The 26,447-nt window shown below is 48.4% G+C and overlaps 1 protein-coding gene and 1 pseudogene across 1 annotated transcript in view; one reads left to right on the top strand and one right to left on the bottom strand.

The window, feature by feature from the left end:
• Positions 1-26,069, bottom strand: part of RBFOX1 (RNA binding fox-1 homolog 1) — a 2,506,415-nt gene extending 2,480,346 nt beyond the window's left edge. Inside the window, exons 1-2 of the mRNA XM_032144704.2 lie at positions 25,972-26,069; positions 25,336-25,771 (exon numbers count right to left, since the gene is read on the bottom strand). Of these exons, the coding sequence (XP_032000595.2) occupies positions 25,336-25,771; positions 25,972-26,069 (534 nt within the window). The remainder of the gene's footprint in view (positions 1-25,335; positions 25,772-25,971) is intronic.
• LOC116462322 (small ribosomal subunit protein eS24-like) lies at positions 4,625-5,063 on the top strand (annotated as a pseudogene).
• Positions 26,070-26,447: the final 378 nt, after the last annotated feature.

A 26,447-nucleotide genomic window follows, 5' to 3' on the forward strand; every position in this document is an offset into this window, starting at 1 on the left:
TCGAAGAAAAACAAACACTTCTGCATCTCAAAGCAGGCTCTACCTCCTGAGCTACACATATTGATCAGCATTTTATTGTCAATTTTCTTTTATTTGAACTGGAGAAAAATATAATCTAATTATGTTCTTACTGACAGTTGGGAATCAGTCACACTAAATCCATTTCTCTGGGTTCTCATGATTAAGGTGTTTAATTTGGGGGACAACGAAGCAAAAGCATTGGTCATGTTTTAATATAATTAGTACAGAATATATCTAAGGGGTTCAAGTATCACTGTAGCAAGAAGCTCATTCTGCAGTAAAAGGGGGATTCTGCCACTAGGATTGCGTGAGGGTGGTCTGTGGCTGCACCGTTTCATCAATGTCTCTTCAAGAGTCCATGGAATGTGGAATGGGAAAGACTGAAATAGTCCAAGTCTTGGCTAAGCTGCTATAAAGCGGTGTTAGGAGCTGATAAAATAACCTGGTCTTTACAGACATCCCACACTGTAGTTCTCTAAGCTACAGATTCTCAGATTTTTCTATTTTATAAACCAGTAAAAATATTTTTTTAATTTGAGAACCAACATAAGGTTGCTATTTTTTTTTCTTTTTGGTAAGAAGGAATTTTTTAAACTATCAGTTTTACACACACACACACACACACACACACACACAGACACACAGAAATTCCACCATGATTAGTCAGAATAGGTTAGGTTTTGCTGCAATAACAAACAACTCCTAAATCTTGGTAACTTCAAACATCAGTTGTTTTTCTCATTCATGCTACAACTGCAGGGAGGTGTGGGGTGCTGTTTCCCATCAAACTTGCCCTAAGACTAAGGCTAATGGGGGTTGCATTATCTCAAGTATCACCAAGCAGGGAACAGAGGGAAAAGAATGCTTGAGAGCCCTGTACTAAGAATTAAATGCTCCAGGCTAGAAGTCTCACACTGCACCTCTGCCCCCAGCCTACTGGCCAATACTAGCCACATCCCCTCCCCCACCACACTGCAATGCATGAAGACAGGAGAATTGAATACATTACAATTTTCTACCCCGTGGCATTTCATAAAAGAGAAAAAATGCAAATACAAAAATTTTTTAATAGAATAGAATATATACATTTTTAGAATAAAGAACAATCCTCCAAAAAGGACGGCTGGTGGTCTTTCACCAATGGGCACATTTCTGTGACATTGTCTCTATTTTTCCATTTTATCCGTGACCCATGAACATTTTATACAGATGGTCCAAAGAACACCATTTGGGGACCACTGCTCTAATCAGGTGATGAAAACGGCCCCAAGAACAGAGCACAGTCTCCTTAGCAAAGACCCAGCAGGGCCAGGGTGACAACGTTCTCACCATCAATGCACAGACATCCACCTGCAGCATCCTCACATCCCAACATCAAACGGTGGCTCTTTATAGCTTGATTCTAATGTCCCTTGATCTTCATAATCACTGTAAAGCTCTCTGGCCCCAAGATCTAACATCGCCACTCTAGCTACATCCTGCAACTGTTCACCTCTCCTGCCTCCTCATCCCTCTAAACTTCTCTTCACAACCTCATGTTTCCTTCTTGCTTTACCTTCCTGCTCAGCCTGGACCTTACAGTCACCTTCTTCTTGTACTGTGCTCCTAAACTCGTTCCTCCCTGCCTTCAACCACACCCACCTGGAAAATCTCCATACCCCATTGATGACTTGCCTTGCAACTGCACAAGGGCTGCTGAATGACACTGGAAAGAATCACAACATGGATCTGGCAGTTCCACTAAATAATCTCACCATCCAACTCTAGGGTAGACTTCACTTCTGTTCAGCAATATTTTTAAGCATCACAAATAAATTCCAAACCGTATTTGCTGTAACAATAGACTTTAAACCTCTTCCATATCTCAAAGCCCCCCAAACCCATCCCTAGGTGTTTCAGAGCCCACTCAGAGTTGAGTTCTCTCAACTCACTTCCATCTCACCCCTACATCACTGTATCTTGACCCTCTTGGCTGCCTTTCCCATCTTATAAGGAGAAGCAGCCTTCTCCTTTCCCAAGGTACCTTCTCCACTTGCACCTCATTTGAGACGTGCCTTTATCACCCGTGCCCTTGGAACTCCCATGACTCACCACCTTCACTTATCATTTCACTCATATTTTGCACCATGTATGTGCCAGGTGTTTAACATATAATCATGCTAAAGTCTCCACCTGCTAACAAGAAAAACGTTGATTATCCCTGCTATGCCCTCAAGTCATTACCCTCCCCGCTCCTTTCCTGTGTTCCCAAACTTTGTTGATCTTCATCAAACCCTCTGTCGCAGACGGCTCTGAAGTTTCCATCCTATTAGGTTGGTGCAAAAGTAATTGTGGATTTTGCCATTAAAAATAATGGCAAAAATAGCAATTATTTTTGTACCAGCCTAGTACCTTTTCTCCTTCTACCAAACTTTGTCCCTGAGCCATCTCATCACCTATAACTACCTCCTCCATGCAGTTGATTCCCAGATCTGTATTATTCTACTGGAAGTCCATTCCCCACCTTTCTCAGCTAGAATAACAGAAGCCCAATTAGAATTCATGCTACCAGTTTCCGACCACCACCACCACCACCACCACCGTCACCCTGCCATTGTTAGCAAAACCATCTCTTGAGTGGAGCTCAAAGATTTGTCATTTCCCACTCCCCAGAAAGAGAACTTCAGACTCAGCCTAGAAGTAAAGATCCTCCAGATATGGCCTCAACTACCCTCCAACCCATGTCCCCAGTGCATCCCTTTGATGCCCCCTTCAGTGGAGTTAAAACGGAGTGAGTGTTTTTCTTTTCACATACTCCTGGTGTTCTTCCACAAATACAATTTTCACCTCTTGAATATTTTCAAGGATTCTCCATGCTACACACAGTGAAATCCAAACTCCCCATCAGGACCCCAGTCTTCCCAAACCCTCTTTGCACTTTTCTGCCTCCATGCTTTTCCTTGGGTCACCCTCTTCTCTAATATAACCTTGTGTATTACTCCAGGTTCTCCAAAGAGCAGAGAGATAGAGGTAGAGCTATACACATAGAGAGAGACAGATTGATTTGTTGTAAGGGATGGCTCACATGGTTATGGAGGCTAAGGAGTCCTGGAGTCTGCAGCCAAGAAGCTGGAGACCCAGGACAGCCAATGATATAGTTCCAACTCGAGTCCACATCTAAAGTCAGGAGAATATTGATGTCCCAGCTAAAATCTAATCAGGTAAAGAGAGCAAATTCTCTGTGACTCTATCTTTTTGTTTTGTTCAGGCCTTCAGTGGATTGGATGAGGCTCACCCACACTGGGGAGGACAATCTGCTTTATTCAGTCTACCAATTAAATGTTATCCTCATCCAGAATACCTCAGAGACACACCCAGAATAATGTATAGCCAAATATCTGGGCACCCCACAACCCAGTCAAATTGATACGTAACATTAACCATCATGTCTTGCTTCTACTCTCTCGCCATTGCTGCATGGCCAAATCCTTCCCTTATTTCAAGGCTTAGTTCAAATGTTACCTCTTAACTAAGCCTTCCCTGCTAACCCCAAATATTAATAGATTTGGTTTCTCCCTTCTCTGTTGTCTCAAAATAACTTGTGTGTTTCTCTTTTACTGTATTTATTACAAACTTCCTTATAAGTCAACACAGTGATTCCCAGACAAATTATCAAAAGAGTATAAAAGAAGTCTTCTTTGAGTGTGAAATATCTCATGGAATATAGCACATGGCCTCTTCATGAAGAAACTACTGGCAGAGAAGAAGACAAGATGGAAGAGGCCAGGGAAAGGGGATTAGTAGAAAGCACAATGACACTGGGCTCATACGGTGGCTCACACCTGTAATCCCAGCACTTTAGGAGGCCAAGGCAGGCAGATCACCAGGTCAGGAGATTGAGACCATCCTGGCTAACACGGTGAAACCCCATCCCTACTAAAAATACAAAAAAGTTAGCCAGGCATGGTGGCGGGCACCTGTAGTCCCAGCTACTCAGGAGGCTGAGGCAGGAGAATGGCATGAACCCAGGAGGCAGAGCTTGCAGTGAGCCGAGATCACCTACTGCACTCAAGCCTGGGAGACAGAGCGAGACTCCATCTCAGAAAAAAAAAAAAAAAAAGAAAGCACAATGAAATAAGTCAGTGGATCGGTGCTTATAATTTCTAAGGGAAATAGAGTAGAATCCAAGAGTTTTATAGCCAGCTAAATTATTGCCTAATCAAAATAGGCAAAACACACTATCACATGTTCAAGAACTTAGAGAATACAGTATTTCTGAGCTCTTTAAAAAAAAAGTCTTCTTAATAAAATTTAGTCAGCCAAGAAATTAAAAAATAAGCAACTTGTGAATTGGATGACCATGACAAAAGGCTAGTGATGAGAGGGAAATCTATTTCAAAATAGGACTATGATTGCAGAACAGAAAGAAAAGGTGGTCAACCTTAACAACATAAAACAACCTAGAAACAACTAGTTTTCAGGGGTAAAGGGAGGGACTGTAGGAAGTAGAAGTGCTAATGCCCTTTATTAAGTCAATTAATCAGGTCAAAAATTGAAACGTGGTTTTAAATATATAACTTCTTGTTTATTTTCCTCCCTAACTACCTGAAGATCAACCACCACGATGAATGACACAGCAACTATCTGGACCAGGAAGTTCATGACCAATCGACCGCTCCAGAGGAAACGAATGGTCACCAATGTCCTTCACCCCGGGAAGGCAACAAAATGTACAAGACCACAATGGATGTCATTTTCATATTAATATTTGGACTCAGAACCCATTTTGGTGGTGGTTAAACAATGGGCTTTGGCATGCTATCTGGTTCTTTGAATTATGCAAAGAAAAAATGAACTCAAACATAGACTTGCAAGATATGGCTGGCATGAGAAGAAGAAGTCCTCGAGAAAACAGCAAAAGGAATGCAAGGGCAGAATGAAGTCAAGAGACTGCAAAGGCCAATGTTGGTGCTGGCAAAAAGCAAAAAGAGTAAAGATTTTACAATGACTTTATTTGCAGTGACTGTACAAATTTTTCATGAGATGCTCAATCAACTGTAAAGAATTTTACACATATAAAAAAATCTTAATATTTTTCACCACCTTTGATTTCTTAGATGTTCTAGAAACTGATTTTTGGTAAGAAAAAACCTACATTTATCTGAGTTGACAAGTTCCTTCAGTTTCACTTCCATTTCTTTTTCTTCAGATAAATCTACATAGCATTCAATTTGCTACTGCTTGTTTTTAAAATCTCATTTTGTGTGATCAGAAGTGTCTGTTCATGTCTCTAGCCAACTTTGTGCATAGCAAGGAATGCTGTTCACTTAATATTAAGGAGGTTTATTTCTTGGGGTCGTGAGATTTGGGGTGATTTCTCTCCCTTTTTGTGCTTTTCTGTATTCATTAATTTTTTTAAGACAATGTCACTAATGTCCTTCATATTAATATTTGGACTCAGAACCCATTTTGGTGGTGGTTAAACAATCGTCACCCATATTGGAGTGCAGTGGTATGATCTCAGCTCACCAAACCTCTGCCTCCCAGGCTTAAGCAATTCTCCTGCCTCAGTTTCCCCTGTAGCTGAGATTATAGGCACGCACCATCATGCTCGGCTAATTTTTGTATTTTTAGTAGAGATGAGGTTTCATCATGTCATCCAGGCTGGTCTCAAACCCTCCGCCTCAAGTGATCCGCCCACCTCAGCCTCCCAAGTGCTAAGATTACAGGTGTGAAGCACCGTGCCCAGCCTCCTCACTTACACTTTTACAGAAGATCTGATCATACCCACTCTGCTGAAGTCAGAATGGCCCCCATGTGGTGTTAAACGAAAGTGAAAACTTGAGTTCAATCAACTGAGGGTGACACAGAAACATTTCCCCCAAAACGCTTTTGGCAGCTCTGCTGATCCATAACCTCGCTCCATTTCAGGGCAAGACCTCCACTTAAGCTGCACTGGCTTCCACTAGAGTAAGTCACATTAACTCATGGCAAACACAACTGAAGGGCAAAAAGATTCTTTTTAAAAAGATTTTTGTCTCTCACTTACCAACACATGCTGGCCGCCCTAGAGCCTGACTCCATTCAGCACCTGTTCCACTGAGCACCCACTGAAAGCTCAGTTGACAAGCTGAAATGGCCTAGACATCAAGGAGTTTACAATCCAGGGGAAGAACAGACCTGAACACAAGTGATGACAATACAAGACGGAGTCAAAGAGCCCAACTTGAAGTTTCAGCAGAATAGCACCAAAGACTAGTTCCCAACCCAGCTCCCAGAGCCAGAGCCAGAGCCAGGCTGGCTGCAGGAGATCAGCTGGGAGCTTTTGCAAACATAGGTCCTAGCTGAGCCCCCAATCATCAAACTGTCTGGGAGTGAGCTCCAGGAACTGGTTTATTTAATAAGCACCCACACACACACATAATTCTGATGTTCCTAAGGGTTGTAGAAACATGGAACTATGGAAAACACTGAAAAAAAAGGCACTAAAAGAAACCTATAAATATTCACTACTGTCCCAGGCATCATAAGGACACTCCACGTGCACTATTTCCAATACTTAGAATAACCTGCAAGGATTCACTCATGACAATGGGCTTTATCGGGATCAGAGCCAGCCCTGGGAATGCTTGAACCTGGGCTGAAGGTCACCCCCTCCTCCCCATAGGAGGGGGCTAACATTAAGGAGCAGGGGCTAGATGGGAAATGAAGTGTCCTTTTATTATGAGACCACAGCGAGAGACTTTTTTTTTTTTTTTCAGAGTCTCATTCTTGCCACCCAGGCTGGCGTGCAGTGGTGCAATCTCAGCTCACTGCAACTTCCGCCTCCCGGGTTCAAGCAATTCTCCTGCCTCAGCCTCCCAAGTAGCTGGGACTATAGGCGCCCGCCACCGTGCCCGGCTAATTTCCATATTTTTAATAGAGACAAGGTTTCACCATGTTGGTCAGGATGGTCTTGAACTCCTGACCTCGTGATCTGCCTACCTTGGCCTCCCAAAGTGCTGGGATTACAGGTGTGAGCCACCGCGCCTAGCCTGAGACTTTCAAGTAAACCCACAATGGACCAGAGAGCTTAGACATCAGGGCTAACATGGAATCTCTGTCATTAAATCTTGAGATCTTATTATCTTTGCTCAAAGAAAAAAATAATCACAACTGACAATTTTAGGACATCTGAATGTAAACTTGATCTTAGAGGATATTAAGGAATTACTGGTAATTTGATTAGGTATGACAATGATCATATAAAAAATGCCCTCGTGTTTTTAGAGGGAAAGTAAATTATGTAGGGTGAATATCATGATGCCATTACATAACTACTGTAAACTATTTTTTAAATACTTCAGAAAAACAAATGGAGTACATATTGCAAATGTTAATAGTTTTTAAACCTATGTGATGGGTATATGATAGCTCATTAAACTAGTCTCTCTACTTTTATGTTTATTGAAAATTTTTCATAATAATAATAAAAAAAAAACCTTGTCCAGGCACAGCAGCTCATGCCTGTAATCTCAGCACTTAGGGAGGCCGAGGTGGATGGAGGACTGCTTGGGCCCAGGAGTCTGAGATGAGCCTAGGCAACATGGTGAATTCTCATCTCTACAAAAAATAGAAAAATCAGTCGGGCATGGTGGTGGGCACCTGCAGTCCCAGCTACTCAGGAGGCTGAGGTGGGAGGATCACCTGAGGCAGAAGGTCAAGGCTGCAGTGAGCCAAGGTCACACCACTGCACTCCAGCCTGGGTGACAGAGTTAGACCCTGTCTCAAACAAGCAAACAAAAACCCTCTTGATCTCATTTCCCAAAAAAAAAAAAAATGATTTTTTTGATATCTTACCAACTCCCGGCTTGGTACAGAGTAGAGGAAGTCGAGACAAAGTACAGCACACAAGGAATGGGGAGGGAGGGAAGCGTGGGGGAGGCTGACACTGTGGGCTCTGCCAGCTCAGTCGACCCATGCACCTTGCTTCATGGAAGAAAGGAATGGAAGATGAATCATGCCTTTAACACGCAGTGACCTTCCTCACTAGTAAATGTGCCTCCAGAAGTGTCCAAGAACTCAGTGCCAGAGCCAGGCTGGCTGCATGAGAATCACCTACGAGCTTTTGCAAACATAGGTCCCTACTGAGTCCAAATGTATTCATCTCTTGGAGAGGAGGAGAGAGGCAGAACAAGGAAAAGGATGGGAAGAAACCAGCCTTGTGCACAGGAAGATGCTGGGATTCCTCCTGCACGTTTAGCGCAATGCGTCCTATTTTACAAGGTCACGGAAGCTCAGAGAGGTGAACCTGCCCAGGTTCTCATAGTTTGTAACTGGCAAAACCTGCCCAAACCTCTGTCTCTAGAGATGTTTCCACTTGCTTTAACTCTGGAGCTGTCTTAGTTGCAAAGATGACAGATTCCACTCATCACTCACCTTTGTTTGCAGATATTGCCTAAGGTCCCTTGTGAATATTTAGGTCAGGGCTGTTGTTTTTGAGTTTTTTGTTTGTTTCTTTTTTTTTTTTTTTTTTACAAAGCAATCTTGTAGAAAGAACCCAAAGTGGCTCCCCCATTTAAGACCCTGTAAACAGGGAGACCAGAGTCTGGGGTCCTGGTCTGGTTTCCACACCTTCCTTAGATTTCTCTGTGTGTAAAATCCAACAACAATCTTTGACAAATTGCCTCCCCCAGGGTAGAGATGAAGGAAGTGTTAACTTTGCTTTTTTTTTTTTTTTTTTTTTTCTTTTTCAAGACAGAGCCTCACTCTGTTGCCCAGGCTGGAGTGCAGTGGTGCAATCTCGGCTCACTGCAACCTCTGCCTCCTGAGCTCAAATGATTCTTGTGCCTCAGCCTCCCAAGTAGCTGGGACTACAGGCAGACGCCACCACACCCGGCTAATTTTTGTATTTTTAATAGAGATGGGGTTTCGCATATTGGCCAGGCTGGTATCGAACTCCTGGCCTCAAGTGATCCAACCCCCTCAGCCTCTCAAAGTGCTAGGACTACTACAGGCATGAGCCACCATGCCCAGCCACTTTGCTATTTTTTTAATAGCTTCGAGGTCCAGTATGATTTCACAGATTATGAAACATCATAGGCAAAGAAGAACACTTTGCATTCAAATAGTAGAATGTTTTCATTTTCAAAGAGCTCTCACCTGCCATCTAATCTTGTCTTCCTAGCAGTCCTGGGAGAGAAGCAGGTGTGGTTTCCAATCCCACTTTCCAGAAGAGGAGACGGAGGCAGGGGCTTTGCAGACACACAGAGGACATGTGAGGACAGGTGAAGGTCATGGTCATTGACAGCCCCCTCCCCCAACTTGACATTCCCAGATCTGGTGGATTTCCAGCCAGAGACAGAAGGACTGGATCACTCAACTCTGCCATGGGTGCCAGGACCCAATTTTTCCCTGGCTAACTCGGTCACATCCTGTCTGGGATCTCCAACTACTACCCATCCCACAAGTCTCAGCTAAAACAGCAATTCAACGGGGAACATTTTTCTGAGGCCCCAGGATTGGGCTAGGCCCTCTCCACGGCTCTCTGACCTTCCCCTACTGCAGAACTTAGCACCTGTATGTCACTATTTGTTCAAACATGTGTCTTTCATATGTTCTCCATGTTATCTGCAGCATCTGCCAAGAATAATAATGAATAGTAAAACCTAATCTCTATTGAGTGTCGATGATGCACCTTTAATGTGACATCTTATTTAATCCTCACTATATCTGCAAGAGTAGAAGCTATTAATAGCCAATTTTCAGATAAGAAAATCAAAGCACAGTTTCTATAACTTACCCAAGCAGCTAGCTAGGAGGGAGCCCAGTTTGAGCCCAGGGAATCATATTCCAGAGACTGTGTTCTCAATTACTAGAGCACATACCTCCCCAGAATATATCAGGTGGTTAACGAGTCTTTGTGGAATAAATGAACAGAAGTACAAGCAGACGGACGGATATGTAGGTGGATGGATAGATAGATGGGTGGATGGATATATGAGTGGGCGGGCAGGTGATGAATGAATGGATGGTTGAGTCGGTGAAGGGATGGCTGAGTGGGTGGAGAAATGGATGAGTGGGTGAATGGGTGGAGGGATAAATAAATGGATGGATGAGTGGGTGGATAGATGGGTAGCTGACTGAATGGGTAGATAGATGCATGGGTAAGTGGATGGATAGTTGGGTTGGTAGGTGGGCAGGTGGATGATAGCTCGGTGCATAAGAGAGTGGGTTGTATGGATAGATGGGTGGGTGGGTGGGTGGATAGATGGGTAGGTGGGTGGATGGATGTATGCATGTCTGGATGGATGGATGGAAGGGTGGACGGACGGACAGATGAACAGATGGACTTGGGCATTTATTCGGGGTCCTCCAAAGAATTGAGTGATTTCCCTAGGGTGTCTCATCACCTGCAGCTAGGTGGGCAAGGGGGCTTGCTTCTGTAATACTCATGATTATGGGTAGTACTCAGCCTTACTCACCACTCTCAGAACACTTTATTGACTAGGAAAGTCAAAACTGGCATTGATAACTAATGCAAATTGCAGCTATAACTAACAGAAGATGTTGAGCTGATGACAGCTGGGCAACCAATAATCAATAACTTGGCTGTGTCATGTTACTGCCATGCTGGGCAGGTAGAGCCAGGGATTCCTTAATCCCTCCATCACATTAAGGATGCTTATCAAGACTTCCCCCACAATGGGGACAGGGATATCATCAAATACTTGCAGTTCACCCCAAAAGGCTCACTCTCTTCGTTCCACCTGCACATGGCCTTCAGCTCAAAGACATTTCCAGTCCTCCAGGTCAGCCCTTCTTCCAGCCTTTGAATTAACCCTGATGACTGCCTGCCCATTAGGTATCTTCACCTTTCATCACACAGCCTTTCCAACACTTTCCTTCAACCGAGCCCTCACTAAACGCTGGAACTGTTGTTGACAAAATCCAGAACAAGCTGGGTGGGGGATGCAGGTGGGAAGCAGGCTGTAGTGATGGGGAATATTTCTAAGCAATCTCTGACACAGAAAAGAAACTGAACAGGTAAGAGAGAGGCAGTCAAGAGAAGAAGTGTTAATTTTGCATAACTGAAGCTGAAGAAGATCAGGGAGGCATGGCAGACCACAAGATAAATATGATATAGACTCCTTTTTAAAAAAGTGTAAACATCCACCCTTTCCTACCGACAACTAAGGTCTTTACTAAAAGCGAGTCAGAAAAACTGGGTATTTTATGCAATACAGTAAGACATAGGCAAGTATGTTGCTGACACCATCTTCTAGGATAACCCCTGGGATTCTGGTTACACCTGTCCTAAAGTTGTCTCTCACTCCTGCTGTTGGAGAACTACCGTGAGAGAAGAACCACAGTGAAGTGGTTAAGAGTGTGCACCCAGCGACCAGCCAGGCGGCTTCAAACCGTCACTATCTAATACCGAGCAAGTTACATAATGTTCCCGAGCCTCAACTTTCTCATCTGTAAAATGCGTATGCCGTCACTCATTTGTCAAATTCTAGGTGAGCACATACTAAACACCAGAGACACAAATGAGAATCAGGAACAGGCATGGCCCTGGCCCTCATGGTGACCACAGTCTTGAAGGGGAAGGATGACATGCACAGAAATAGGAAGCCGTAGCTGAGCTAGTGTCTACCACAGAGAGGAACCTGGTGTCATGAAAGCAGATAACAGGGGGTTGCTGTGACTGAGTCAGTGTGGCCAGGCGTCCCTGAGGATGTGGTGACTCCACTGTCAGATGAGACCATGACCAGGTGAACAGACAGGGAGAGGGAAAATCTTTCCAGGCAGCAAGAGCAGGATGTGCAAAGGCCCTGTGGCAGGAAAAGAGCAAAGGAAGTGCAAGAGCCTGAAAGAGGCCAGAGAGAGCAAGTGAACATGTGGATAATCACAGCACTCACCTCATACAGGACTTGCAAGAAATTGAGACCCTGTCTGTAACAGATTCAGCAGTGACTAAACAGAAACTATCTCCTAAAAGCAAAGGATGAGGCTCCTTGCTGGTATTTCCCACATGAGGCTGCCACGGACTCAGAGGCCAAGTTCAACCTACCTGTAGACAACCTCCAAGCCAGCTGGACACACATATACCCTCAGGCTCAGGATACCCAGGACAGAGTCCTGGATGCTTCAAGTCATGATAAGTATCCAGAATGACACACAATTCCAGCCAGGCATGGTGGCTCACGCCTGTAATCCCAGCACTTTGGGAGGCCAAGGTGGATCACCTGAGGTCAGGAGTTCCAGACCAGCCTGGCCAACACAGTGAAACTCCCTCTCTACTAAAAATACAAAAAAATTAGCCGGGTGTGGTGGTGGGTGCCTGTAGTCCTAGCTACTCAGGAGGCTAAGGCAGGAGAATCACTTGAACCCGGGAGGAGGAGACTGCAGTGAACCGAGATTGCACCATTGCACTCCGGCCTGGGCAACAAAAGGGAAACTCCAACTCAAAAAAGAAAGAAAAAAAAAAAGAATGACACAGAATTTGCTAAATGGGGGAGAAAAGCCTTTCTTCCAAAGCTGGGCCTGGTTTCTACAGAGAGTCTTTCGGATGAAAATTAAGCAGCTCTTTGCAAGCACCTCAGAGGAGAACCCCTTGCCCTGATGAATCAGGCACACGAGTGGATCCAAGACAATTGGCTGCGTGCATGTGAACTAGCCTACTGTGGAAATGCAGTGCTTTATTTGTTTGGGGTGGTTTAATCACCAGGAGGGAGAAGCTTCTAAAGCAGCATTCAGACGTGGCTGTTGCCTGGGTTTTCTGGAAGGGGGAGGCGGTGAGGATGAGGGCTTCCGTTTCATCTGCAGGCCCCTTGCAGAAGGAGCTGGGGAAAGCTTTGCAGCCATCTGCACACTGTTTGCCATCTTGTCTGGCTGGGCAGTCGAACTCCCGATGGGGGCGGATGGGATAGCTCTTGCCACCGTATTTGGAGAGAGATGGCAGGGAACTCAGCCCCCGTGGAGAAGGCAGGAGCAGGCAGGTGCTGGACAGTGCTGCCCAGGCCCCTGGGGCTGAAGTGTCCAAGCCCACAGCCTCTAGGTGCCACTAAAGCAGCCCAAGAGGACCTTCTCTGTCCATCTCCATCCTGGCACCTACAGCCACTTAGACAGAGTCCTTCACATGGGAACTCACAAATGCACACTGATAACCCCTACACGGAACTCTCATATGTAGCAAGTGAAAAGACAGGATGCCAGTTTAACTTGAACTTCAGAAAAACAACAAATCATTTTTTAGGGCAAGTTGGTCCCAAATATTGCATGGCATATGTTTGCGCCAAAAAAACAAAAAATGGTTAATGAGAAATTGAGCTTTAATTGGACGTCCCAGCAAGCCTCACCCTGCGTAAACACAAGCTCAAGCTTGAAACTCACAGAGAAGCCAAGGCCGTGCTCACAGACGTGCACAAACCCATATGCCTTACAGAGCCAAGGGCTGTGATGAGGGTCCCCACCCTTGCACACTTCCCTGTCCTCTGTCTGGGCTCAGAGTAAACGGGGTCACCTGGCATCCAGGTCTAAGCTGGGCTTGGAGGTGTCCTAATGAAGCAGGATGCTGACCTGCACTTCCCCAGCTCAGCCGGGGCTGCAGCCAGGTCTAGCTTCCAGTCTCGGGCCGAGAACACACAGCACAGCCCCAGACCTTGGCAAGAAGGCTTCATCTCAAAGGCCAGTGGTTCAGGACCTATTAGAAGCCCCACTTCTTTCCTCTGTTTCTGCTGCCGTTGCCCCAGTCTCTGACCCTGCCACTCAGTCACTCTATAAACACAGCAGGTACTAGGGGTAGCTCTGGGCTCGGCACTAAAGACATTGCCCCTGACAAAGCCACAGTCTAGCAATGACAGTCAACAACGTATCAGCAGCAGAACTGCCCCACAGGGGCTGACTGCGCACAAGGCCGGCGCTGTGAATTTGCTCTCAACAGTGATCTCACTGAATCCTCATGGCAGCTCTAGCGTGCAGACACTAGCATCACATTATCCCCACTCTACTTTTGAAGAAACTGAGGTCTGAAGAAGGCAAATGCAGGCCTCGAGATTTGCAGTTACATTGCCAGGAATGTTTGAGAAAGCAAACTTCTCCAGAGTGAGGCAGTCTGCCAGAGCTCAGAAGCCAGAGTCCCTGTTAGCAGGGTCGGGGGGGACTGTGGGGTGGGGGAAGACAAGCGGGTAGGGGCCGGACCCCCTCCCCAGGACACCAGGGTGCAGATTAGTCTCAGTAAAAGAAACAGCGGCAGTCATGCCATCATCTGCAGAAGATGAAGTCTACAGAGGACAGCACCATGTGAGCCCTTGGGGAGCCGGATGACTGGATGGAATTTTGCACAGGATGGAAATTAAGCACAGATTCCCCTCTGACCTAGACAGCCCACCTCCAAGAGCACCTCACAGAAATGCAGGCACAGAGCACCAAGTGATGTGTGCGAGGAAATTCATCAGAGCACCGTCTGTGATTGGGAAAAGGCGGAAACCATGCGAAGACGTCTCGGTGCAGGGCTGGTTAAATGAAGCATGGCGCATCCACACGTCAGAATAACTGCTGGGAGAAGAAGGTGGTACCCAGGTTCCAACGTGAGACAATGTCAAAGACATGCTGCCTGAAAAGCAGGCTTTCCAAAGAATAAATATAGCATTATTCCATTTTTATTTTTTTAAAAAGATTACAATAAACACTTATGTGCAAATACATGTGCTTGCGTGCACAGAGGAAAAAGGTGTGGACAGGAACAGAAAAAAAAACTCTGCTTGTTCTCACTCATAAGTGGGAGTTGAACAATGAGAACACATGGACACAGGAGGGGAACATCACACACCGGGGCCTGTTGCAGGGAGGGGGTATGGGGAGGGAGAGCATTAGGACAAATACCTAATGCATGCGGGGCTTAAAACCTAGATGATGGGTTAATAGGTGCAGTAAACCACCATGGCACATGTACACCTATGTAACAAACCTGCACATTCTGCACATGTACCTCAGAACTTAGAATAAAAAATAAAAAGAAATCAAAGAAAACGGTGTGGAGAGGTATACCCCAACCCTTCCCAGTATTACCCCTGAGAAGCAAGATGAAGAAAAGCAAATCACGGCCGGGCGCAGCGGCTCACGCTTGTAATCCCAGCACTTTGGGAGGCCGAGGCGGGCGGAGCACGAGGTCAGGAGATCGAGACCAAGGTGAAACCCCGCCTCTACTAAAAATACACAAAATTAGCCGGGCGTGGTGGCGGGCGCCTGTAGTCCCAGCTACTCGGAGAGGCTGAGGCAGGAGAATGGCGTGAACCCGGGAGGCGGAGCTAGCAGTGAGCCGAGACTGCACCACTGCACTCCAGCCTGGGCGACAGAGCAAGACCCCGTCTCAAAAAAAAAAAAAAAAAGAAAAAAAAAGAAAAGAAAAGCAAATCAAAAGGAAGTTTTGTTTTTTCTTTTCTACATAAATTCTTTTTTTTTTTTTTTTTTTTGTTGAGACACGGTCTCACTCTGTTACCCAGGCTGGAGTCCAGAGACACAATCTCAGCTCACTGCAACCTCCTCCTCACTGCAACCTCCTCCTCACTGCAACCTGCTGCTTCTGGGTTCAAATGATTCTCTTGCCTCAGCCTCCCAAATAACTAGGATTACAGGTGCGCGCCACCAAGCCCAGCTAACTTTTGTACTTTTTGTAGAGACAGGGTTTCACTATGTTGGCCAAGCTGGTCTCGAACTCCTGGCCCGCCCGCCTTAGCCTCCAAAAGTGCTGGGATTACAGGTGTGAGCCACCGCACCTGGCATGCATTGCTTGAATTATTTACAAATAAACAAATAATAATTTGTATTTTTAATAAGCAGAACAAAAACTAAGAAGTTATACTCAGACCACACAGACCCTCTCATCTGGCCCAACTGCAAGAGTCCAAGGCAGGAAAGGCAGAAGGCAGGGGCTTCCCCCTCCATCAGGACAACATAGAACAGAGTCAAAAAAGAAAAACATGAACGGATCAGTCAAGAGGGCTGTGCACGTCCCCTCCCAGGCACCTACACCTTGCAACTTAAGCCGACAGGCTTTCAAGCCAGAGTCGTCCTCCCCAGAGACTAGCAAGGACACAAGCCCTTGCCAGGCCCCTCCAGGAGGATGGTCTGAGGGACAAGATGGGGTGCACAGTCAGGGGTGGCAGAGGGGGACATGAAGCCAAGGAAACCAGGGCACCGCATGCTTCCTGAAGGCCACCAGAACAGGGCGCTACACAGAGCCCCTGTGTACCTGTTTCTACAACAGCCTTAACACAAGGAAAAGGGAAACAAGGAAAATACACAAAGCCCAGCCTCACCTGGAGCAGGTTAAATAAAGGTGTGTGACTTTGTCTTCATCTCCTTTGGAATTGGAAATCCAAGCTTCCTCTTCTGTGCCTTTAAGGTCCTGGCTGCTGTCCCACAGCTCCCTTCTCTTCCCTCCTCCTGTTGTCCTAACTTTTTTCTTTTTGAGATGGAGTCTTGCTCTGTTGTCCAGGCTGGAGTGCAGTGGCACAATCTCAGCTCACTGCAACCTCCACCTCCTGGGTTCAAGCAATTCTCCTGGCTCAGCTTCCCGAGTAGCTGGGATTATAGATGTCCACACCTCACCCAGCTAATTATTGTATTTTTAGTAGAGACAGGATTTCACCATGTTCGCCAGGCTGGTCTCAAACTCCTGACCTCATGTGATCCACCCACCTCGGCCTCCCAAAGTGCTGGGATTACAGGTGTGAGCCACCGTGCCCGGCCCTCTTGTCCTACCTATACCACCTCTTTGCAGTCTCCCCCAAGCAGCTATTCCTGGGCACACCTTGCCCCCTTTCAGAGCTGCACTCTCAGACCACCCCCGCCCCACACCCACCGGCCCTGGCCCCTGCCCTGGGGCTCTGATCCTCAGCTGGTGAGGTCTAGAGGGTCAGAGGGAGCCAGACTCCTTAGAGAAGCCAAGGCAGGAGCCCTGTGCTAGGCTGTGGGTAACCTGCCCCCTTCCAGCTGGAGCCAAATAGAAGGCGAAAGGCTGCCCCCAGAATACAGGGCCCTCAGAGGCCCTGGGGATCTGTGCTGGCCATCAGGAGGACTGTCACCTCAGCGCAGTTGCCTGCAAGGAGGGCTGTGCAGGAAGCTGCATGTTGCTCAGAGAACAAAAAAAGGAAATTAAATGCACCATCTGGTTATTAGCAAGAGCTTTTGAGGCAGACACTTAAATATGCATGCCTAGACATTATAAAACTTGGGGGAAATGTTAATTTCAATAATGCCAGTTCTTGTGCTCGCAGAAACCATTCTTTTATCTCCCTTCCTAGTAATTTGGAGGCTCCATCCCTCAGAGTGGCAGCGCCAAGACAGCTGGCCTCACTGGGTTTTGTAAGCTGTGCAAGGTGAGATCCCAAGCCCTTGCCTGGAGACCCATCTTAGGAAAATGTTAGAACAGGGCAACAAGTTGCCATTTCCTCCCTCCTTTCTCTTCCCCGTACAAAAATCAGAAAGCACACTAGCCCAGTGCCCAGCCACGGTGGTGAGGAAACCCCGCTCAAAATCCTGGGTTGTGCCCCTGATACCAAAGACCTGCAAAATTGGGACTCACCTGCTGCAACCCTAGCCCAGACTTGCGTACATTTCAAGGGTGGCTGGACTCATGGCCCCCTGGGACGTCAGGATGGTGCAAAGTCCTCTTAACCTAAGACTGTCAGGGTACAAGGATCACCATTTTTTTCCTTTCTCTCAAGGGCCTGTTGGTAAATAGTTGAGCTTTGCAGGCCATGGAGTCTCTGTCCCAACTATTCAACTCTCCATTGTAGCAGGAAAGCAGTGACAGACAATATGCACTGAAATGGGTGTGGCTGTGTTCCAATAAAACTTTATTTGTATGAACAGGCAGGGGGCTGGTTCTGGCCTGTGGACTATAGTGTGCCTCCTCTGCTACAGCGTCATCTCCAAGGACCATCCACCTTGTAGACCAGCACCTGGCACACAGGAGCTGCTCAGATACTTGAAGAAGGAATGGAGAAGACAAACAGCCCCCAGCGTGCAGAGGTGAGGGTCTCCCAGCAGCACCATCCTTTGCCATCTCATGCCGAGGGACACAGCCAGAGCAGGGCTCTCCACCAAGGCTGGGTTCTCCTCCAAGGAAATGTGGTAACAGGACAGAAAGCACCGTGGAAGGATAGGGGCTTTGGAGTCCCACAAACCACAGTTTCCAAGACCAGGAGCATGCTGCGCTTCCTTGCACACATCCTGGGTGGGTGCTGGAGCATCTAGACTTAGAGGGAATCTTTTCCCCCTCCTCCCCCAACTGGCCTCCAGTAAACTTCCAGCAACAATGTGGTGTATGTGCACAATGGAATACTATTCAGCCTTCAAAAAGAAGGAAATCCTGCCATTTGAGACAACATGGACGAGCCCGGAGGATATTATGTTACGTGAAATAAGCCAGGAACAGAACGACAAATACCACATGATCTCACTTATATGTGGAATCTAAAAAAGTTGAACTCGGCCAGGCATGGTGGCTCATGCCTGTAATCCGAGCACTTTGGGAGGCTGAGGCCAGCAGATTGCTTGAGTCCAGGAGTTCGAGGCCAGCCTGCATAACACAGCAAGGCCCCATCTCTACAAAAAATACAAAAATTAGTGGAGCGTGGTGGTGCATGCCTGTACTCCCAGATACTCAGGAGGCTGAGGTGGGAGAATTGATTGAGCTTGGGAGGTCAAGGCTGCAGTGAGCCAAGATCACACCCCTGCACTACAGCCTGGGCAATAGAATGAGATTGTCTCAAAAAAAAAGAAAGAAAAAGAAAAGAAAAAAGCTGAATTCATAGAAGCGGAGTAGAATGATGGTTGCCAGGGTGGGGAAGTGGGCAGATGCCAAAGGACACAGCACGTCATTTTTAGAGAGGAAGAATAAGTTCAGGGGATCCATGGGACAACATGGTACCTACAGTTAATAACAACATATCATACACTTGGAAATCACTAAGAGAGCAGATTTTTTAAGTGTTCTCACCACAAAAAAATAAGTCTGGGAGGTGACATGTTTTTTAGCTTGATTTAGCCATTTTGTAATATATACATATTTCAATCACATCATGTTGTATACCCTCTTGTACATAATTTTTGTCAATTCAATAAATTCAACAACTCCAAAAAACAAGAGTCTCTTTACAAAAATAATTATTAAAAATGAAATTCAGAATTTTATTTATTTATTTTGAAACAGAGTCTCGCTCTGTCACCCAGGCTGGCTGAAGTGCAGTGGTGCAATCTCGGCTGACTGCAACCTCTGTCTCCCAGGTTCAAACGATTCTCCCGCCTCAGCCTCCCAAGTAGCTGGGATTACAGGTGTGTGCCATCACACCTGGCTAATTTCTGTATTTTTAGTAGAGACAGTTTCACCATATTGGCCAGGCTGGTCTCGAACTCCTGACCTTCGGTGATCCGCTGGCCTTGGCCTCCCAAAGTGCTGGGATTACAGGTGTGAGCCACTGCGCCCAGCCAGAATATAAAAGATTGTTTAATCCAACTAAAACATTAAAACATAGATTATTTCTAAAAGTGATAATTGTTCTAATATGTTTTGGTCAAAACAGTCTCCTTACCTATCCACAATTAAATGGTTAATTGACATTTGATTGGATTTTGATAAAGTTTTCAAATCATGATTGACTTTTCCTATGTACAGTAAAATGTGTTTGAAAATATTTCATAAAAATTAATATTTAAAAATGGTCAGGCATGGTGGCTCATGCCTATAATCCCAGCACTTTGGGAGGCCAAGGTGGGCCAATCACTTGAGGTCAGGAGTTTGAGACCAGCCTGGTCAAACCTCATCTCTACTGAAAATACAAAAGTTAGTCAGGCATGGTGGCGTGCATCTGCATTCCCAGGTACTTGGGAGGCTGAGGCAGGAGAATCCCTTGAACCTGGGAGGTGGGTTCCCCACGCTTAGAGCAAAACCCCCATCCTGTCTGTCTCCACTCTAATCCCAGGCAATTGCAGTCATTTCCATAGCATCAACCACTATCTACCTGGGATGGGTCCCAAGCCCGAGTCTCCAGCCCAAACCTGCCTTCCTAGCCCCAGACCCATCTGTCCTGGTACACATTGCCCCGTGGGTCCCAAGCAACCTCAGCCAATGAGTCCAACGTCAACTTCCTGTCCTTGCCTGACACTGTCAGCCCTGAGATCAGACTTGACCATTCACCTCCAATACCTGATAGGTCCGTCAGTCCTTTGGAACATATCCCACAAACATTCCCCAAACCAGGCACTGGACTCTACACATCAACACCGTCATGTGAGTCACCAGCATCCCTGGCAGGACCCCTGTCCCAGCCTCCAACTCATCCTGTCCCTTGAGTTCTGTGTCACATTCCTGAGGCCACAAGAAGAAAAATGACCCCCTTAATGAAATTAAAAGAAATGAGAAGACATCTCCCTATGGTCCAAAGTCTTTCCAACTGAGAAACACACATCAAGATCCAGCCTGCCGGCCCTGCGGTTAGATGTTCCTGAAATAATTAAAGCCCAGGGCAACACAGCCACACTCCACAAGTACTCCCAGCACAGTAAGACTTGCTTCTCTGGAGGGGATTGAAATGTCCAGTGTGTACCCTGCCCCTCTCTGTCGTAGCTAACAGGAATGTGCTTCGTGTCTTCTTCCTGCTCAAAGGACCGTCCACCAACCTGCGCAGGCAGCACTGTCGGCCAGGGGGGATGCGAGAACTTCCCACCATTTCCTACTTATGCACTGCATTCCTAAGGAGCCTGCCTCACAAATTACAAGAGCGCCACGGCAGACACACCACGTTCCAGCAGGTGGCCATGTCTTCATGTCAGCTTGAAAGATCGTTGCCAGGGAAATATCTATATCTCGGCAGAGAGAGCTTCAGCCTGTGTAGTCCAGCTGTGCTCAAGTGAAAATCCAAAAACCCAGATGTTGGTCCGAACACCCTGTCTCAAGGGAGCCGGCTCTGCAAGTCCCCAGCACGGGAGTGAACTGGGTGGGCCACCTGCCCTGCCTGCCCACGTCCCTGCCTCCTGGAATCCTGGACCCTGAGAACCAGGGCGATGTGGTGGGGAACACACAAGTCTTGTGCAGAAAGCCAAGATGCCACCCAAATCCACTCTGCAGTCTAGGTGGGTGATATTCTGCTCTGCACCACGCCAGTGCACGAGGGGATGGAGGATGGAGTCTACACAACCCAAATGTAAAAAGATATTGCCCAAGTATTTTGTGCTTTGTCTGTGTTACGATGCTATGCCCAGCCCAGCGTGGTGGCTCGCACCTGTGATCTCAGCACCTTGGGAGGCTGAGGCAGGCGGATCACCTTAGCTCAGGAGTTTGAGACCAGCCTGGCCAACGTGGTGAAACCCCATCTGTACTAAAAATACAAAAATTAGCCGGGTGTGGTCGTGGGCACCTGTAATCCCAGCTACTCGGGAGGCTGAGGCAGGAGAATCACTTGAGCCCAGGAGGTGGAGTTTGCAGTGAGTGGAGATCATGCCACTGCACTCCAGCCTGGGCAACAGAGTAAGACTCCATCTTACAAAAATTAAAAATAAATAAATGCTATGCCCAGCATTTTCCATGTACTGTCTTATTATCTCAGTAATCCCGTGTAACTTTCCTATGAAAGTGTATCTCATTTATCTCCATTTCATAGATGAGAAAACTGAGGCCCCTGGAGTAGTATTAAATTTCCAAGACCGCATTGCTCATAAAGGGTACAGCAGGGACCCAAGCTCGACACTGTCACCCTCAAACATTTCCACAAGTGTAGACCAATGGCTCTCAACTGGGGTGGTTTTGCTCAAGTACCACTCCCTTGCCCCACAGCATTTGAAACCGTCTGGAGACATTGAGGGTAGCCGTAACTGGGAGGGGAGAATGGCACCTACAGGATGGAGACCAGAGACGCTGCTAACCATCCTATAATGCACAGGACGGCCCCACCACCACCACGAATGGTCTGACCCCAAATGTTGTGACTGTGCCAAAGCTGAGAAACCCAGGTTTCTCCTCAGCAAGAAGGGAAAATACCTGCAACGTGGATGCACCTCTGCAGGAGCCCCATGCTGACAATAACCTTCCTGATCTGGTTTCAACCCTGGATGCTTTTACCTGGTGCATCATCAGGGATTTCAAGAACTCCAATGAGTTATTACCCTTGAATGCCCGGTTCCACCTGACAACCCAGAAATCTCTGCCGAGGTGCCTGGTCTTGGGGAAGGCTCAGCAAATAGTTGAGGTTGATAACCAAATACCTAGGAGAGACTTTTTTCTCCCTCCAGGAAGAGCTGTGGGCCAGACACACCCTGGAATCATTCAAAAGCAGTCAATAAAGACTTGGGGAGGGCCAGGTTTTCTAGGCCTTCTCAATGGGGTAGGCGTTTGTGGATACACAAGAAGCCTGTGAAACTTCCGACAATGACAGGAAATCAATGTCCCCAACCCTCCACCCTCCACCTCCCCACCATAAACACATGCCCTGCAGCAGGACTTGGCACTCAGGGGCTCCTGGGGTCCCGATTTACCTGCTAAAACATCCTCTAGCCACCACCGAATAAAGCAACCCCTTGCCACCCAACCACAAGAGCACAGCCTGGGAGCCACTCCAAGGGACACCCAGTCACATTAAAACCTCAGCCATGCAGAGCACCAGGCCTCGTGATGAGAAAGAACATTTTATCCTTAAAAGCATCTGAATGCCCATGCTGCTTCTTGCAGAGAAAAGTCCAAAATAATCTATTAAAGAACGAGGATGGTTTTGACATTTTTACCAAGCTAATGGTCTATGCAGACAAAATCTCATAAAAGGGCACTCTGTTCTTCTTGATCCACTCAGACATGGCCTGTGAGTAAAGAAACGGGCTCTCCTCCTCAAAGAAATCACTGCTGATCCTCACACCAGCCTGACACTGCTCATGGGTTCTTCAAAGAGAGTATTCCCATAGAAACTACAAAGGAAGAGCAATGTGTCTGGCGGGCATTGTGGGCAGCAGTGGGCTCTGGGCCAAATTTTAAGTTTGAAAATCAAGATTCCCTCTTTTCGAGGGGCCGCCGGACTGAGCAGATACAGGCACTGTGAACAGAAGGTACCACATTCAGATTCAGGAAACAAGGATGGTTTCTGTTCAGATCCTCCATCAGCCTTCAGATCATGGGATTCCCATTTCCCTCTGTGGACCAGAAAATTCAGTGGGGTTCTGCCTTTTAAATATTTTGTTATCAATGTATCATCCTTTCAGCCTCCAGAAAGCATTTTAATGGAGATTCTGGCTTAAGACTCTTGTGGGTCTGTCTCTCTCTCTCTCTTTTCCTTGAGACAGGGTCTCACTCTGTCACCCAGGCTGGAGTGCAGTGGCATGATGACAGCTCACTGCAACCCGACCTTCCAGGCTGTAGCAATCCTCCCACCTCAGCCTCCCAGGTACTTGGGACTACAGGCGCACATCACCATACCTGGCTTTTTTTTTTTTTTTTTTTTTTTTGGTCGACATGAGGCTTCACCACGTTGCCCAGGCTGGTCTCAAACTCCTGGGCTCAAGCGATCCTCCCCTTCGGCCTCTCAAAGTGCTGGGATTACTGGCTTGAGCCACCACGCCCGGCCAAGAACCTTGTCTCTTGTGATGCACCCCAGAACAAAACATCACTGCAAAAGCACACCAAGGCATGAGTTTCAGTCCTAAATCCCATTTATCCACCATACACTATGTGCCAGGCACAATGCTAAGTGCTTCTATGGACGAGCTTCCCTTAATCTCAGCAGTAACAGCCCCAGGCAATGGGGCCTGTTGACAGATCCATTTCCCACTGAAGACAGTAAGGCTCAGAGAGGGTAAGTGGCTTGTGCCATGTCAGCCAGCTAAGGAGGGGCAGAACCAGGATGCAAACCCCAGCCACCTGGCTCCAGATTCACGTTCCCAAGGTCCCATTACACTTGGTCACTCCACTGCATTCTGGTATCCTGGTCTTTGGTAGAGTCCACGTAAAAGAGGGAGGTAGAGGGAGTGAGAGGGACTTCATGCAATAAAGTTTCCTGGTGTTACACTGCCACCGTAACTGTGTCCCCGAACAGGACCTCTCCCTTCTCATCCTTTCCATGATTGGCCCTGGAAAACCTTCCAGAGAACTGTCCTCCTTCTCCTGGGATCTCAGAGAAAATTCACCTGAGTTCAGTGTCCAGGTGACCCAAGCTCTGAATGCGGTAACGTTCCCCGGGGAGATGAGGATGTCACCATGAGCAAGCCTCCCAGACAGCATCCAGGAGCAACCCCAAGACTGGGCGGGGGGCTCTGATGCAGCCCACAGCGAGGAGGGCTGCCCGTGCTGCCTAAATGGGTTCAGAATGAAGGCCGCCCTCTCTCCCATGTGGGGCTCATTAACCACGAATCAAATTATTAAGACAAGCTCAGCTGAGCAAACGGTCAAACATAAAAACATTTGGAAAGAACAAAGAGGTCAACCCCATTATCCATCAAAAACCATCAAGGTGGCGGCCCTCACTGAGAGGTACAGCTCTCCAGCGGGCCCTGATCTGCCCTCCAAACCCATGTGCCTCCCCAGTGGAAGGCCAGCAAAGCCACACAGGAAGAGTTGGGGTAGGAAAGCAGAAAGTGAGCCCCAGGAGGCCAGGCTGGTCACGGAGCCCCAACCCACACACACAGGCCCGGTGACTCAGGGGCCCACGTGTGCAGGACACCGGGAGCTCACAGGGACAGCGCCCCGGGGGATGCAAGGAACTTTGCCTCTCTGTCCCTCTCTGTAGGGATGGAAAGAGGAGAGCGATTTCTGGGATGGAAGCCATCTGCCTCCTCTCAACTCTCGCTGCCCAACCAGAAAGGGAAGAAAAACAGGAAGATGCGGTACAGATGAGGAGCTGGGTGAGCGTCGCCAGCCCGCCGCAGCCCAGCAGAGCAGGGTTTGGCCAAGCCTGGCGCCAGGGACTTCCCCCCTGCCCCCACCACAAGCCCCTCGCCAGGTGACAGGCACAGACAGGGTCCCAGACAGATGCCCCCGACAGGATGCCCAGCACGACCCCCGCCCCTTCCCCTGCTGGGGGCCCCCAGGAAGCGGGGCTCCCCCTCCCCTTTTGGCCAGCAGCAGAAGCCAGCGGGTCTCCCGGCCAGGGACGTCGTGGGAGAATCAGGAAGTCGAAGCCACATAGCCGGGAAGGGGCAGCTGGCGTCTCGGAGGCCGTCACGAGCTGTCACTCCGCGCCCGCCGGAGTTGCCGCCCAGTTACCAACTTCAAACCGGGGCCGGCCACGGAGCCTCGCGCCGCCCCTACCCCGCGCCCCCTGCACCCCCGCGCCCCCGGCAACCCCGGACCCCCGCGCCGGCGTCACTTACTCCTCTGCCGTCGCCACCTGTCTGGGTGCCGGTCTCCTCCCTCCCCGGCCGCGGCGCGTCCTCCCCGTCCTCGGGCTGTGCGCTTCCCCCCTCCAGCCCCAGCCGCAGCCTCTTCTCCTCGGGAGGGACGTCGTCCTCCTCCCTCCTCGGCCGGCCATCCCTGCCTCGGGGCTTGCCAGTGGCTTCGGAGCTGCCGGAAGGGCTGGCCATGGCTCCGGGGGCTCTGCCTGCACTTGGGGAAGAGGAAGGACCCGGCGCGAGCGGCCTCTCGGCGGAGCTGGGGCGTCTGAGCGCGGGCTCGGTGGGTCCGCGCGGCGCGGAGCTGGGCTTCGGGGCCGGCGCGGGCTCCTCCGCGGGCCGCTGCTGGCTCTCCGGCGCCCTCTGCTGGCCGCTCGCGCGCACCGCGGACACGCCGGGCCTGGGCCTGGGCCTGGGCCTGCGCCGCGCTCACCTGCCCCGGCCTAGGCTGTCGCTGTGCCCTGCCCGTGGCCAGGCCCGCTCTGGCCAGGCCCCTGTACCTCCTCCCCGCCCCAGCCAGGTTGCACCCCGATGGTGTCCCTGCCCAAGGATGAGAGAGGAGAAGGGACGCCCCGAGAGGGGGGACATCGGCCACAGCCACCTTGTCTTTGCTCTTACCCTGTGTCTTGCATGATTTGGAGGTGGTGGGAAAACCGAGGCTGCTCAAAACTCGTGGAGAATTCCGCCTGCAGTATGACATCGATGCATCTTCGCATTGCCTACCAACAGATATTTTTTGAGCATCACTGTGGACCAGGTGTGGTGATGGGGGAGGGGATATTGTGGTGAACATGACAGGCATTGCCTTCACCCAGTGGGGCTCAGCGCTAGGTGAGAAGGCACTGAGAATGGACATTGTCAATTGGGCAAAAGGAGGCCAAGAAGAAGTGCTGGGTGCATGGGAACTGAAAAAGACAGGAGGCTCAGCAGGTCTTGGAGCTGAGAGAGGGACAGCAGCAGCGGCTGTTCCAAAGGAAGCAACAGCTGAGAGAGGTCTCAGAGAGTTGTTCTCAGCCCAGTGGAGCATGTTCAGGCAGAGGGAACAGCGTGTGCAAGAGCCCAGAGGCTGGGAAAGAAGCAGCAAGAGGACTGTG

Source organism: Hylobates moloch, unplaced genomic scaffold (genome assembly GCF_009828535.3).
Source record: "Hylobates moloch isolate HMO894 unplaced genomic scaffold, HMol_V3 SCAFFOLD_23, whole genome shotgun sequence".
Taxonomy (NCBI): domain Eukaryota; kingdom Metazoa; phylum Chordata; class Mammalia; order Primates; family Hylobatidae; genus Hylobates; species Hylobates moloch.